This window comes from Antechinus flavipes, chromosome 3 (genome assembly GCF_016432865.1).
Source record: "Antechinus flavipes isolate AdamAnt ecotype Samford, QLD, Australia chromosome 3, AdamAnt_v2, whole genome shotgun sequence".
In the NCBI taxonomy this organism is placed as follows: Eukaryota; Metazoa; Chordata; class Mammalia; order Dasyuromorphia; family Dasyuridae; genus Antechinus; species Antechinus flavipes.
The window spans coordinates 479143636-479159598 of record NC_067400.1 but is presented as its reverse complement, the minus strand read 5'-3'; the positions used below and the strand labels follow the sequence as shown (position 1 = coordinate 479159598).

General features: G+C 37.8%; 1 protein-coding gene across 2 annotated transcripts in view; it reads right to left on the bottom strand.

The window, feature by feature from the left end:
* KIRREL3 (kirre like nephrin family adhesion molecule 3) overlaps nucleotides 1-15963 on the bottom strand; it is a 771808-nt gene that overhangs the window by 179810 nt on the left and 576035 nt on the right. For both annotated transcript variants that reach the window (XM_051986700.1, XM_051986702.1), the window contains exon 3: nucleotides 14248-14325. In XM_051986700.1, the coding sequence (XP_051842660.1) occupies nucleotides 14248-14325 (78 nt within the window). The remainder of the gene's footprint in view (nucleotides 1-14247; nucleotides 14326-15963) is intronic.

The window sequence follows — 15963 nt, the reverse complement described above, 5'->3', positions numbered from 1 at the left end:
AAATTCAGTGGTTTAGGATCGCACCAGGCTGAACTAAGAGCTGGTTTTTAAAATGCTTTGGGATCCTTTAATGAACAACAATGGGTAAGTGCCCCTTAATACTAAGTATGGATGTTGCTATTGCTACATTTGATTCTGCAGTGGGAAATACTACACTGCCCTATTTATCCCACATTCTATTCGTAACTATTGAAACTGTCACCATGTTCCACATTCCATTTTGCTATTATGTGTATTTCAAACCATTATATAAATGGACTTGATTTTGTTCCTTTGAATGCTATTAAACTCTACCCATACCAGTAACAACATAGTTTCCATAGAAACTAATACACTTTAGAAAGGGTGAGTCTAGAGCTACCAAAGGAACTGGGAAGAAAGCAAACAGAAATTGGGGAAATATACACATATACATGAACACACAACACCATTACCACTTGTCTGTGGTTGGACAGAGCCATATGGAATGGCCACAATAGAAGGCTGGGGAGGGGGTAGAGGGGCTGGTCTTCTAGGATTTTATTGCCTTTCCTTAGATTAAAAACCTCATATGGTTCATCACTGCCCCAAACTGCTCATTCCAACACAGAGCACTAAAAACTTTATGCCATTGCAGGCCATTACAAGTCTCTCATTTATTCAGGATCCCCTGTGTTTTCTGCCCTCATTGGGTTCTGGAAATAATGATAAACATTTCTTAGTCCAATTGGAAGTTAAGAGAGACAGTGAGATAGAGAGAAGGGCAGTGCTACAGGGATAGAAAGGAGATTATGTTTCCTGGTTAGTTATTCATAATGGGCCACAGTGGTATCTCTAAGTTCTATTTAAAATTCCTGCTCCTGTTCTTGATGGCGATTTTCATACAGCTTTAGAATTGCTGTCCCAAGAAAGCCAACAAGGATGGTAAAAGGGCCTTGAGATCATGCCATACAAGAAGTCACTGAAGAAACTGCTTGTTTTGGAGAAGAGGACACTTGGCGGTATACAAATACTGATGATCTTTTCTTTACATTTCTTTTTTTCCTTCATATTTCTTTTTTTCTTCATAGTATTTCTCTAATCTTTCCTGTTTTTGCCATTCTAACTCTTATAACTTAGGACTTCTTTCATCACATTGAAGCTATTTCAACAATTTTTAAATTGTTTCTCCTGTTGTCCCTCAAAGGATTAGATTGAGATTTAATTTTTTCCCTTCTTTTTCTACATTTAAGCCACATATTATTTCCAGACTCACCTCTTCAAGATTCTCTTTTCATGTTAGCTACTGCCTCTAAGTCTTGTTCAAAACTTTTCTCTGGCTTCCTTTTGCCTATACTGCAAAGTTCAAATGCATTAGCCTAAGCTCAAAGTGTCCAGAATCCAGCAGTAAGTTAACAAACATTTATAAAACACATATCATATACCAGATACCTTTCATATCACTTCCCTACATAATTTCCCACTTCAGTGAAATTGGTCTGTTGTTTGTTTCCCAAAAGATGCTATAGTCACTTCCCTTTCCTTTTGTTACTAATGATCTCACTCCTACCCTTATTTCAAGACCTGAGTTGAGCCTCATTTCCTCTGTGAAGCTTTCTCCAATTAAACTGGCCTACACTTAAGTCCCCTTCCTATGAACTATTTTCTGTTTCACTAGCTGCCCGAATCACTCATTTAGCATTTAGCATTTGCTGCCTATGTAATTAGCACAATATAAGCACATAGTAAGTATAAATGTTAGCTATCATTATTTGTTTTTTATGTGTATTTCCTGTTTCCATAGATAGATTATAAGTTCCTTGAGGAAGAAGTTAATTTCTTAACTTCTTCATCACTTCCTCAGTACTTAGCACAGTACTCCAAATATAGATGGTGATTAATATTTTTCCATTTGCTGAATGATGACTTGCTCTGGATATTTACATATTCCAGTCCTTTCCTTGGAATATCTTTTCTTTGTCTACTTCAATCAATCAGCATTTATTAAGTACCTAATATATTCCAAGTCTTATGCTGGTATGTAGTCCATGCCCTTAATGAGCTTACATTTTGTTGTGGGAGAAAATGCGTCTTTGCAAATTAGTAATTAGAGAAATTAGTATCTACTAAATTAAGAGAAGATAATTTTGGAGAGTTATTAGTAGCTTGGGAAATCAGGAAAGGCTTTTGTTTCTTTGCCTTCTTTGAAAACTAAGTGACTCCAAATTCAGTTCCTTAGGGAGGCCCTTTGACTGATCCACTCAAATTTGATCTTTTATTTTTTTGGAATGCTTTCTGTATGCAACACACTATTATACACAGAGGGAAATATGAAAAAGTATAAGACATTATCTCTTCCCTCAAGGAGCTCACAATCTAGTTAGGGTGACAGGACATACCCATAAAAAAGGTGAATAATGGTATAAGTAGGATTTGGTTAAGTTAGAAAACCATCCCTCACTTTTGTCAAGATGATTGGCTCTGCAGCAACAATCAAGCAAGTGGGCCTAAGAACTGCTAGCCCAGAAGTCCCACTTTTTCTCTGCTTTTCTATGATATCAGCAGGGGACCTCAGCATGAGAGGGAAAGATCTGGTTCAGTCTTCAAGACTATTACCTATCCTAATATGATAACAATTGAAGAATTTTTCTCAGGGGTTTATTTGATCCTGGTATATGCAGTATGAAGGAATTCTTAGAATCATAAAATCTTAAATTTAGAAGGAAGTCTTAAAAATCCTCTGGTCCAACCTGTATTCAGTGCAGTAGTCTCATCTAATACATTTTTGAGAAAATCTTCTTTGATTTCTGAATAAAGACGCTCAGTGACTGGGGCTCATTACCCCTGACCAAACCTATTCCATTTTGGACATCTTTGTTATTGAGTTATTTCAGTCATGTCGGATTCTCTTTGAGCCCATTTAGGAATAGTTTATAATTTCCTTCTCCAGCTCATTTTACAGATGAGGAAAATGCATGTTAGGTGACTTGTCTAGGGTCACAGAGCTAGGAAGTGTCTGAGGCCACATTTGAACTCACATTCTCTTGACTCCTCTATCCACTGCACCACCTAGCTATCCCTTTGGATACCTTTAACTATTGAGAAGTTTTTATTAATATCCAGTTGAAATTGGCCTCCATACAACTTCCACTCATTAGTTATTTCTGTTCTCCAAAGGCTAAGTACTATCTGTGCGAATTTGATTAAATCAGTCAATTTCTATGGAACTGTGTTTTCTCAACTCTGATTTATGAAGGGGTTTAAGCTATATCTATTGATGTAACCAACAATCATTTTAGTTCTTTTCATTGTCACATCAAACAGCTGGCTTGCATTGGGATTATAGCACACTAAAATCTCTATGTCTTTTTTTTATACAGTTGTTGTTGTTTAGTTGTTTCCATCAGGTCTCAGTTCCTGTGACATTTCTTTTTCCAGCTCATTTTACAAACATAGAAACTGAAGCAAACGGGGATAAATGACTGTGCAGGGTCATATAGCTAGTACATGTCTGAGCTGGATTTGAATGCCCGTTTTCTTGACTCAGGCCTGGCACTCAGGCACCTGTTTAGAACTGTTTTAGTCATGTCCAGCTTCCTCATCCCACATCTGTATGGGTGAGTTTTGAACCTGTGTGTAGGTATCCCTATTAGATGTCATCTTGTGTATTTCAGGTTTGATTTGGTTATTGATCCTTTTAGCTATTCCTCCATTTTTGGAGGGTACTAAGTGCTCCGTCTTTTCTGAGGGTATTAAGTGCTCAGTCTTTTCTAGGATAGAAGAAATAAGTTCCTGGACCCGTCAGGAAGACCAACTTGGAGGAAAGGGAGCTGAAAAAGGGGATATGTAAAGAACAATTAGAAACCTCAATTACACCAAGGAAGGAGAAGGGAAATGGTAGGTCTGTCATTCCCGGATGCTGTGTGAATTAAATAACTATCATAAAGTGCCTTGGAAATTGGAGTCCCACCATAAATAATAAACAGGAGCAAAATACAAATAACCCACTATGCAGCCCCAGAGGAGGAAAACACATCAGCAAGAAAAATGAAATAAGAAAAATGCACCAAAAAGGCTCCAGCTAACAAAATGGCAGTATTAGCCAACATCCCGGGGGCTCAGAAAGGGAGTGAGGAATGGTCTTGAGAAAATGATTGCAGGCCCTTGGCCATAAGTCAGGATTGTGGTGGCTGCCACAGTTAGTATGGGACAAATACCACGGTGGAACCAGGCACAGTCCCACTATATCATGATGCTAGGCCCAGTTCCCAAACTGGCATCATTCCCTTTCCCTGGAAGAGTACAGATGGCTCCTTAGGTCACTGGGCAAAGGCTGCTCTGGCATCCTCTGGGCTAGCACCACCCTGACTGCACTGACTTTAGAGCTGAATCATGAGTCTCTGTAGACTCCGTGGTCTTGTATTAACTTCGAAGGCCTAGGAAACATGAGATTTTCTAGTGCTACACAAATCTACTTTGATGCTCTCAAAGCACTTCAAGACATAGAAGGGGAAAACAGAAAAGTCCTTCTGGATTGTTGAATTTTAGAGCTGGAAGGAAATATGGAGCCCTCCATTCCAGCCCCTTCACTGCGGGATGGAGAAACTGAGGCAGAGAGATAAAGTGATTTGCCTAAAGTCACACAGTGAGTTGGTGACAAAGCTCGGACCAGGGAGAGTGCAAGTGGATTGCCTTCCAATGCAGCGTTCCCTCTGTGACATGTTACTCATGCTTTGACTCCATTGTCCACCCTGCACTCCACAGGGGAAGGGAAGAGAAAAAGGAAGAACCGTGTTTATTTTAATTAGATGGGGAAACTGACAAACAGCAAGGCAAAGTCGCCCAGTTTATGTCATGTAACATTTTTGAGCTACTGAGGACTCGGTACTTAGATTCTAGAGCATCTTGTTAACAGTCTTTATAACCAACTGCCTGTCACCATGAAATCATGCCCAAATTTCTTCCTAGGCGGTTCAAAGGAGGTAACAGCTTCCTATATTGTGGGTTTATCACAGGTTGTTGGAAATTTGTTGAATCTATTTCCAGGGACCCAGTAGACATTGACCTTGACTTGGAACACAGTGTAGTTTAGGGGCTACCCCACTTTTGTCTTTTTTTTTAAGCCTACAACATTCTCTGGGGCTGGGGAATTGGGTATTTAATGGAGACTCCTTTCTGGCCATCCTCCTGGGATGCAGGACTTGCTCATTTAACTGATTCAACAGCGCTTTTATGTCCTTTCTCCTACTAAGCGGTGGAGAGGGGCGCTCCAGCCCTTCTACTGTCTGAAATATTGCCGTCAGATAAAGAACAAAACTCTCACATCCACAGCATCCTAGGACACGCCTCTCCGAATCACTTGCAATTGTTTCTTCTCTGGAAGATGAAAGTGACAGGGCTGGAGGGCATATCCACTTTCCCACCACAGTGCTGAAAAGAGGAGAGCACGGAGCCAATTGCTCCCTGCTACTTGAGAAGTGGAGAGACTGTGTTGGCAATTTGCCCCTTTCTACCTTGCAAAAAGTGGAAAAGGGCACCCCTGCAACCTGGAGTCTCTGGCTCTAATGGAAGTTGGATTGCTCATCCTCTTTCCATTTTCTGTTTGTCCAGGCAACAGAGCTGAAAATCGGATTTCTTAGGTCCCCAGGCACCCTCCTCACAAACTGCCCTTCTTGGGAAGGGCCAGGATCCAGACCTCTCTTGACTTCTGTTCTCCATCAAGACTTACTTCTTTAGTATCTTGTACTGTTAGGATTTTGCTCTAAGTTAGATTAACTAATTTAAGTGAGGAAGTATCATGAAGAGTGCTTGTAAATGAAGTAAGCACAAAGTCCTGGATTTGAATCAATATTAATTGTGAGAACATGAAAATATCACTTTGCTTTTCTGAGCCTCAGTTTCTTTAGCTATAAAATGGGATGATAATAAAATTCACAAGGTTGTTACAAGGAAAACACTTTATAGATCTTAAAATATGGTATAAATATGAGTTACTATTTTTATGTTTATGTACCCTTTCCTTTTCTTCCCTTCTAAGTAAGGTATAGCTCTAAAGAGGTTCTGGAGACAATAACAAACCAAAGGGGTGAAGATTTTATGCTTATTGTATTTATAATGCCTAGTTCGGTGTCTTGTACATAATTTTGTTGTTTTGTCATCTTTTCAATTGTGTCCAATTCTTTGTGAACTCATTTTGCATTTTCTTGGCAAAGAAACTGGATGATTTCCAATTTCTTCTTCAGCTTATTTTATAGATAGGGAAACTGAGGCAAACAGGGTTAAGTGACTTGCTTAGGATCACACAGCTAAGAAATGTTTGAGGTCAGATTTGAACTCAAGATGATGAGTTTTTTGACTCCAGACCTGGCATTCTATCCACTGCATTACCTACCTGCTTCTCTCTCTCTCTCTCTCTCTCTCTCTCTCTCTCTCTCTCTCTCTCTCTCTCTCTCTCTCTCTCTTTCTGTATATATATATATGTATGTATATATGTGGTGTTTAATAAATGTTTATTGAAATATAATGAACTGCATCTCTCTAGTCATAGGACTTTAAAGCATCATGAAAAATCAAAGAGAAAAACTGTTGTAATGGGGATGGGAAATCTTTCAAATAATATCTCATAGGGAACTGTCTTCTAGGTTTATGAGTAAAAACAGCCTATATAAAAATTGTACTGTAAAGTTTACCAAGCACCTTACATATTTTAATATTTACATACATATATCTATATTGTCTAACCTTCTAATTCTTTAGGCTCCTTAAATCCCATGACCATATCCTTCACTCTCTCTCAGATATAGATAGGGATAATTACATACTAGATCTTATATCATAAGTGTTTCACTTCCCTAATGAGAATCTCTGGTATTCTTTAATCTGTCCATAGCCTCCTATCATTCCACCAATCCCTATATGCTACTGCTCCTAAAACTTTTACTCTCATCAGTCTCTCCAAACACTACACCCTATAGTGACTTTCAGGCCATTATACCCACCATAACTTCATTATCTTCCCTCGCCACTCTTGACAAAGTAGGTAAACATTTCAAATATTCACTGTTTCCTTCTCTCTAATTCTGTAACCCTACGTTCTATGGTTACTCATCTCTTGCCAAACCTGGGCCCCGGATTATTCCCATTATCTGTCTCCTCTATTCCTATTCATGAGCTACTGAATATTACTGGAGGAAGCCTCACCACTGTTATAAATGGGCAAATTGCAAAGTCAGATTATTCAACTCAGCTAGATCTTCCTGAAGAATGGTAGTCCCTTTATTCCTCCCTAATTTATCTTCCCACAGAAAATATTCCAAACCTTCTCTTTTCTTCTTAAGCCTCCCATACTACTCTTCCCTCCTTTCTCAGCTGAGAGTCTTACATCTTACCTTACTGAGAAAATAGAGGCTATTTGATGTGACTTTCCTCTTTCTCTGTTTTCTTCTTAAAATACCTTAACAACACCCTTTTTTCTCTCCTTTTTTCCTCTAGTTTTTGACAAGAAAGAAATTGTTCCCCTTTCCAAGGCCAACCCCTTTGTACATATTCTTGACATCCTCCAATTTTCTCTAGAGATTGTATCCTCAATCATCTTCCCTCCTTAATGACATCAGCTTCTCTTTATCCAATAGTTTCTTCTTTACTTTCTTCAAATATGCACCTCTACTCCATCATTCTAAAAATCTTTGCTAGATACTACCATCCCCCTAGGCTATTGTTCTATATTCTTTCATTTTATTGTCCAAACTCCTTGATAAAGCTCTCGATTCCTAGCTACTCTGATCAAGTCAATGATCCAAGACAATTCCAAAGGACTCATGATAAAAAAATGCTATCCACTTCCAGAGAAACATGTGATGAACTTTGAATGCAAATATTAGTATGCTTTTAAAACTTTCTTCCTATTTCTTGCTATTTTTTTTTTTTGCAACATGGCTAATATGGAAATATGTTTTGCACAACTTCCCACTTATAACTGATACACTGCTTATATTTTGAAGGGGTTGGGAAGGAGAAAGGGAGGGAAAAAGAGAATCTGAAATTCAAAATTAAGAAAAAATAAAAAGTAAACATTTTTATAAATAATTTGAAAATATTTAATGAAATAAATGAAATATATTTTAAGAAAGTTTTTATACTACTCATTGCCTTCATTTCTTCCCTCAATAATTTCTCATTCCTTTGCAATCTGGTTTCCTATTTCATCTCTCAAAAAAACATTTTTTCAAAGTTAAGGCAGTTAGATGACACATTGTAGAGAATGCTAGGCCTAGAACCAGGAAAACTCTATCTTCTTGAGTTCAAATCTGACCTCAGACACTTACTAGCTGTGTGATGCTAGATAAATCACAACTTTTGCTTCCAGTTTCTTCATATGTAAAATGAGCTGGAGAAGAAAATGATAAATCACTCCAATATTTTTGTCAAGAAAACCCCAAATGGGATCATGAGTTGGACATGACTGAAAACAATCAAAGAACAACAACCAACAACAAAGTTACCAATGATCTTTCAATCACCAAATATCTTTTCTCAGTTATCATCCTTCTCAACCTATAGGCTTCACTTGATGCTATTTATCACCTTTTCTTGTATGTTCCCTCTTTCCTTTTTTCTTTTGTTGTGTGTATATGCAGCATTATTTTGTTATTACTTCATGTACTTAAGCATTTCTATGAAGATGAAAACCAAGTATTCATGTTTTTATCTATATAAAATCTATCTATCAAGATTCAATCTCTTCCTTGAGCTTCAGCTCCATTTCAACAATTATCTTTTAAACATTCCAAATTGGATTTCCTATAGATACTTAAAATTTAACATATCAAAAACTGAACTCATAATTTTCGCTTTTAATTCTTCTAATCTTCTAAACTTCTGACTCTTCCTTGGAAGCACTATCATTCTTCCAATATTCCAGCAAATTCAAATAAATTTATATTATGCTTAGCTCCCTAAGATCGTATGCTCACATCAAGGAAGGCCCTGTGCTCTATGACTAAAGCAGAATTATAGTAGCTTAAAAGAAACACGAGATGCCCCAATTTAGAGAGATTTGCAGTTTAAATGATCATGTGGACTATTTGTACCTAACCTCTGGTAGAGCTTTCCAAGCTTGTATTGGTCTGATAATACATTGCCAGGTCTACCTTACCTGGACTCCCAATACAATAATGTCTTTTTGGTCCTCTTCAAGGATGAAAGACAATAACCAACCAACCAACCCTCTCGGATCCCGCAGATGCAATTAGTTGCCAAAGCTTGTCATTTCTATCTCTACAATACCTCCCACATCTGGTCTCTTCTCTCCACTCTCAGGAGCTTGGGGCATTAGAAGGATAGTGTTTAACAGAAACAATGAAGTTTGGAAGAGGAGTGGGCAGAGAAGCAAGGTTCACATGCTGCTGGCTCAGGAAGGGGGAATCTTTGGGCATAAACAAAATTTGACCTACATATCTTCTACCCTCACTGCAGATCATTGTCTTCACTCTAGCTCTTTCCATTTACCGAATAATCTGTGTCTTAACTGCTCAGGTATGGATTTGGTACTCAGGTTTGCAATACTGACATAGGTATGGGAGGAAACCTGGAAACTGGAAGAGAGATGAGATCTATATAAGTAGTTAACACACAAGGAACCCCTTCTAATAGGTTCTACTTTAGTTAGTGTGATTTAAAGATGGGACGAACTTAATCTCCTTACTTTCTTTTGAATCCCTATTCAGCTTTAGTTCCTTCTCTCTTTCACTTTGCCCTCTTCTCAGTCTCTCTTGTCTTATCTCATTTCCTCCTTAGTTTTTCTTTGCTCATATCTTTGTTCTAAGCCTGATTCACTTTGGATGTTTTGGAGCTAAAAAGCCAAAGAATGAACACAAACACACACACACACACACACACACACACACACACACACACAGAATGTCAACCCACCTTCAACTTCTATTCTTATAAAGGCTGCAGATTCAATGAAGAAGCTATTAAATACTCCCCAATTGAGCAAACCTTGCATTGACTATCACATGTCTCCTTAAACGATCTTTGAATAGCATTTTCTTTTTATTGCTTTGTGTAGTTTAACAGCTCCAATTGCTATTACTCCAGCTTATGATAAACCCTGGATCTATAAAGCATCCATTCATTCATTATTTCTCTCTTGCTCCTTCTCAAGTTATTTTTGTGTCTCTGTGTGTGTGTGTGTGTGTGTGGAAGGGGGAGGGGAGAGGAGATAAAAAGATATCAAATTAACAGAGAAACAAATGAAACCAAAGACAGGTTTTCCCCTGTGACAAAGCCTCTATTAGATACTGTTAAGCCAAACAAACAAGCTTTAGTGTAGCACAAGTGGGTCTTTTATATTTATTCTAAATTGGAAACAAAATTATCACCACCTTATCTTTAATGGAAGAAGCAGTTAATTGTTCTTATATCTCACTAATTTCAGTGTTGGGAGAAAAATAATTATTTTTATTATTTTCTAATTGTTCAGCTATACCAAGGTATTGTATTATATAGTATAGATGGAACAAATGCTTTTTGTTCCTTTGTGATGTATGTCATGGCTATGATGCCACTCAATTATTAATATGCACAAGTTATAATTATTCTGGATATTAGTATGAGATAATTACAAACTATAAAAACAACTTCCCTCTGCCTGGAGATGCCTTTTCTTTTCTGTAGTCATAGTAGGTCAGCTAGGTGGCACTGAGATAAAGTGGATAAAACACTGGGCTTGGTATCAGAAAGATTCATTTTCATGATTTCAAATCTGGCCTCAGGCACTTATTAGCTGTGTGACCCTGGGCAAGTCACTTAACCCCATTTGCCTTAGTTCCTCATCTGTAAAATGAGCTGGAGAAGGAAATGGAAAACAACTCCAGTATTTTTGCCAAGAAAACCCCAAATGAGGTTTTGAAGAGTTGGACACAGATGAAAAACATCTGAACAAAAACAAGACATAGCAGAATATGGACTTAGAAGTTTCAAAAAGAAGGGAAAGTGCTTGAAAATTGAATTTGAAAAAAAAAGATAGAGTGATAGGACTATTTAAAAATGTACTGAAGATCCTATTCTCATCACTTACTTTCTCCCTATCTATGTTTTCTGAGACTCTGAAGCTGCTTATCTCATGCTTAAAATCTATTCTCATCCTATCCCTGAATTGTTAACTGAAACCTCAACATCATTGCACAAGAATCTTTTGCTTTCTGCACATTTCTCCCCCTCTTTTCTCTCCCTCTCCTCCCCTCTCTCCCTCTTTCTTTCTGTATCTGTGAGATCTCTTGAAATTGTGATATTTTATAATTCTGTGAGATATATGCATGTGAAGAGATCTGTGAACCTTTGCTACTGTTGAAGTCTCAAATGTCTTATTCCCTGATATTGATTTACTCTATGCTGATGAAGAGTTGGTTACACACAAAGAGTGGTGGGAAGAGTACAAAGAAAAAAATCTACTTTGTATATATATTAGAAGTGTGATATTCTGTTCTACTGATCCCAGGGGAGACCCTAAACATGAGATAGTTGGGACTCCTACAGGACTATTCTTGGCAGATGTAGCAATGGATGATGTAACTATGGAAAGAGCACTAAATTTGACTTTGGAAGACCTCTGTTCCAATGCTGCTTATAGTATTAATTGACTTCTATGGCTTAATTTTCTTTGTATTTAAAATTGTGGGATTGTATTAGCCTATTTTTAAAATCTCTTATAGTTCTAAATTCCAGTATCCTATGTAGCACACAAGAGGGAGCAGAAAAAAGAGGGGAATGATTCACTTTTTCATCAGGTTTGAAATCTGATTTTTCTGGGACTTGAATGATATGAATTACTGCCCATCTAGTATGAGATAAGAGTTCATGTCCTTATGAAGGGGGTTCAAATCCCAGTACTGCTCACAACAATTAGGTGTCTTTACTTTGTTTGCACTTAGCTACACCTGGTTCAAATTTTGTGAAAAGTGTAAGAGCACTTTCAGAACCATGGACAGCACTATAAGCTGTTGATGTTATAGCTGATAGACTCAGAGTTGGAAGGAATCTTAAAAATTAATCATCTAATGCAATTTGTCACTTTATAGATGAGGAGACTGAAAACTCCAGAGATTAAACCATGGTTTCAAAGTTACACAATTCATGTGAAATGGGACTAGAACCCAAGCCTCCTGACTCCCAATTCGTTATATTAGCTTGCCTTGTCTTATTTATTCTACTCTCTCCCTCTCTTCCCCATTCCCTTTCTGTCTCCCCCTTTATTTCTCTTTCTCCATCTCTTCCTTCTCTCCCTTTGGCCACTTCTCTACCATTTTATTTAGAAGGGAGAAGTAGCTGCAGTGAATGCTCACTTCCTGGTTGTGCTTCTCAAAGATTTTCATCATACATGGGAAGGGAGGACTCTGGTGGGCACTCTGGAATAGCTTCTACTTTGCCTTGGCAGGTGAAAACCAGGGAAATGACTTCCCCTCACTAATTAATTGCTCCTGTTCATAATTTAGAGCATGACAATCACTGTAATAGCAATAAAATCTGAAGCCATCAAGACATTGAGCCCAAAAAAGGGTATAGGTCAGATGAGGGGACAGTTCATAGGCCAGATGAGAGCATCCAAGGAGTTAGGAAGATGGAACTGGTTACTGGTATGCTTTTCAAAATCTGGGTGGGGCAGAGATGTTATTGTGCTATCCTCTTCTTCCTTCTCTCTTTTCCTGAAATTGGGTCACAAGGAACCTTTGGAGTCCCCTCATTCCTTTCTAATGAGGGATCCTTGATTTGCAAGGGGGAAACTTACTCATAGGAATCCAAGCTAGTGGTAAGGGAAAACTTCATCTGTCTGATTTTAATTAATAAATGACATCCGCAGCTATTGTTTATCCACTTTTGAATCTTAACAAACAGTCTGTGACATCTGATAGAGTAGGTTATTAGCAGCATGGAGACAGATGGTAGAAGACTAAAGTGAATGCTTCTTTATTGCAATGTGACCATAAGTGAGAACACTCTTTCTGCCTCCCCCAGCCACCCACACCTCATCTCAAAGGACTCCCAGAGATCACTTTCCCAGCTCTCTTGTGATTCAGACCATCTGTGGAGAGAGCCCAGAACAAGGTAAAGGTAGAAGGGCTTAAATTAGAAGCAGTGTGAAGGTAGTATTAGGTGATCTCCAAGGTCATTCCAGGCTCTAAAAAACTTCTATGTTTGTAACATTTGGGGTTATTGGAGAATTGAGAAAAGGGGATGGAATTTGGTTGTAAAGTTCTCAAGAGCAAGAACTGTGTATCTTCTTCCTTTTTTTTTTGTATTTCCCTCAAAATACCCCACACTGTGTTGTTAATTCAACAGTTACTCATCTAAATGTGGAAATATGTTTAGAAGAATTGCACATATTTAACCCATATTGGATTACTTGCTATCTACGGGAGGGTAAAGGTGGAGCGGGGAGAAAGATGTGGAACACAAGGTTTTGTGAGAGTGAATGTTGCAAACTATCTTTGCATGTATTTTGAAAAATAAAAAGCTATTATAAAAATTAAAATTTTTAAAAATATATATTTGGGGATAAATAAAATATTACATTAAAAACAGTTAATCATCAAATGTGAATAAATGTGGAAGAAAAACAGTATGAAAAAGGTAATAAATTTAGAATGGCCTGAGTTTAGAGCAGATATCTGAATGGAAGTGAAAGAGGAAAGATGTAGAAATAATGGTAAGATAGCAAGAAATTTAGGAAAAGAATGAACTTCAGAAATGTTAGGAAATATAACTGAAAAAAGAGAATAGCTTACATTTCTATAAGGCTTTAAGGTTTATGAAAAATTTCTTACAATAAGTCTACTGAGGTAGATAGTGTATTATATCTTTGTTTTTATAGATAAGGAAACTGAGGTTCAGAGAGGGAAGTAGCTTGCCTAGAGTTATATATGATTAATAGTAGTCAGAATTTGAACCTGTGTCCTCTTCTTCCAAATACATTGTGCTTTTCAAAACACCACAGTGAATAGACAGTCCATTATTTTCTCTCTATGAGTCCCTAGGCCCCTTCTGTTTCTTTTTTAGAAAGCATTTTTAGTAAGAGTAATAATAACAATCATTCATACTCATATAGTGCTTTAAGGTTTACAAAGCAATTTTCTCATGACATCCCTGAGATAGACTAAGTATTTTACAGATGAAATGAAGGCTCAGAAAGGTTATGTAATTTGCCCATGGTCAGTCATTCATTATTTCTGGAACATAATCATTTCCCTCCCAATGACTCTCTCAGGGGACAGTTAAGTCTTCACTGACCTTCATTCATCCTCCGGAACTTTTCCTTGGACATATACCCCAGCACCAGACAGCATCCTCTCTTCTGGAGTCCAAGTTCTGGAAGGAAGCACATGATAGGATGAGTCAAAAATGAGAAATGTTAAAACCTTATTTTTGGGAACTGAGATATATATTGGGAGGGGGCAAGGAGGCCCTACCAGACTAGTTGGGGTAAGACTTCTTTTCTCAGATACTTCAGGAAGAAGTCTCCAGAGGGAATATGACTTTTAGAGGATAACCACTTCTATATTCTCTGAATCCCTTTAAAGTTATTCCCCAGAAGGCAACTAGGCATTAACAAAGCAAAATCCAGAGTTCTATCAACAACTATTCACTTAGTAGGTGATCATGACCAGACTCAGAGAAGGAACTCAGTAATGTAAACTCAGAGGTTAGCAGATTTTTTTCAGATGTGGGCAGGAGTTTGACATCAATGTGGGGAAAAGGATCTGCATTAGAGACACAAAGGTGCGAATGCAAAAAGACTACAATTGGTACATTTGGGGGAAAGCTTTAAGGACTGGGGAAAATTCTGGACATTGCATAGTTCACAGCACACATAATTAGTCATTGTCACCAACATGTATTGAAAAACTGAGGGTATAAGACAGACTTCTTGCCCTGTAGAGGCTCACAATCTAATTAGGGAGATTTGACAGAGATTTTTAAAAAGATAAGCAGCACAAAGTGGCCAGTGTTATATCAATTTGATGTGCACTATGATGTAAACTAGCATGTTTTAAAAAATAATTAATAACTAAGGTTTATGTTGGAAAGTAGGTGGATCAGTAGAATGAGGGAGTGAGAGTGACTCATCTTTCTGAGTTCAAATCTGACCCCAGATACTTATTAGTTGTGTGACTATGGGCATGTCACTTAATCCTGTTTGCCTCAATTTCCTCATCTATAAAATATAAAATGAGCTGGAGAAGAAAATGGTTAACCACTCCGGTATCTTTGCCAAGAAATTCCAAATAGGGTCATGAAGAGTTAGACATGATTGAAACAACTGAACAACAATATTTATGTAGTACTTGAAGGTTTGCAAAACATTTCACTTAGATTATTTGATTTCCATAACAATCTTGTGAAATACCATAGATGCAATTGTTATCTCTATTTTACAGATGAGACTGAGTTATGTTTAGAGCACACAGTGGGTAAATGCTTGAGGCATAATTTGAACTCGGGTCTTCTTAACTCTAAGTTTATCTTTTTATTCGCCATATCTTACAATTGCCTCTAGAAAAGCCTCTTCATGATGGTACCACCCACCTTGGTCTGTAGCCAAGGATAGAGGTGACACTGCTTTAATCACCAGAAATCACCTCCTGTCCTTAGCTCTGAAACTAGCTCAAATAACCAGGATATGGAACAACAGTTTTACACCTTCTGCTACTTCTATAGAATGTCACAGCTTTCTCTGGAGTATGCTTTCCTCACAAGAATTCTGTGAGGTACATAGCCCAAGTGTGATTATCTCCCTTTCCCAGGTGAGGAAAGAGACCTTCAGAGGTGGTTTAGCCAAGATTACATAATTAGTAAATATGAGACCTGAGACTTGATCTTAGTCTCAAGTCCACTGCTCTTTCCAGTAAGAAGCCACCAGGCAGTCTCACTTTTCCACCTTTTTCCAGCTTTCTCCCAGACTTCTCTGGGTATCCAGCTGCTCCCTAAATAGTTCTCTAAGAAGAA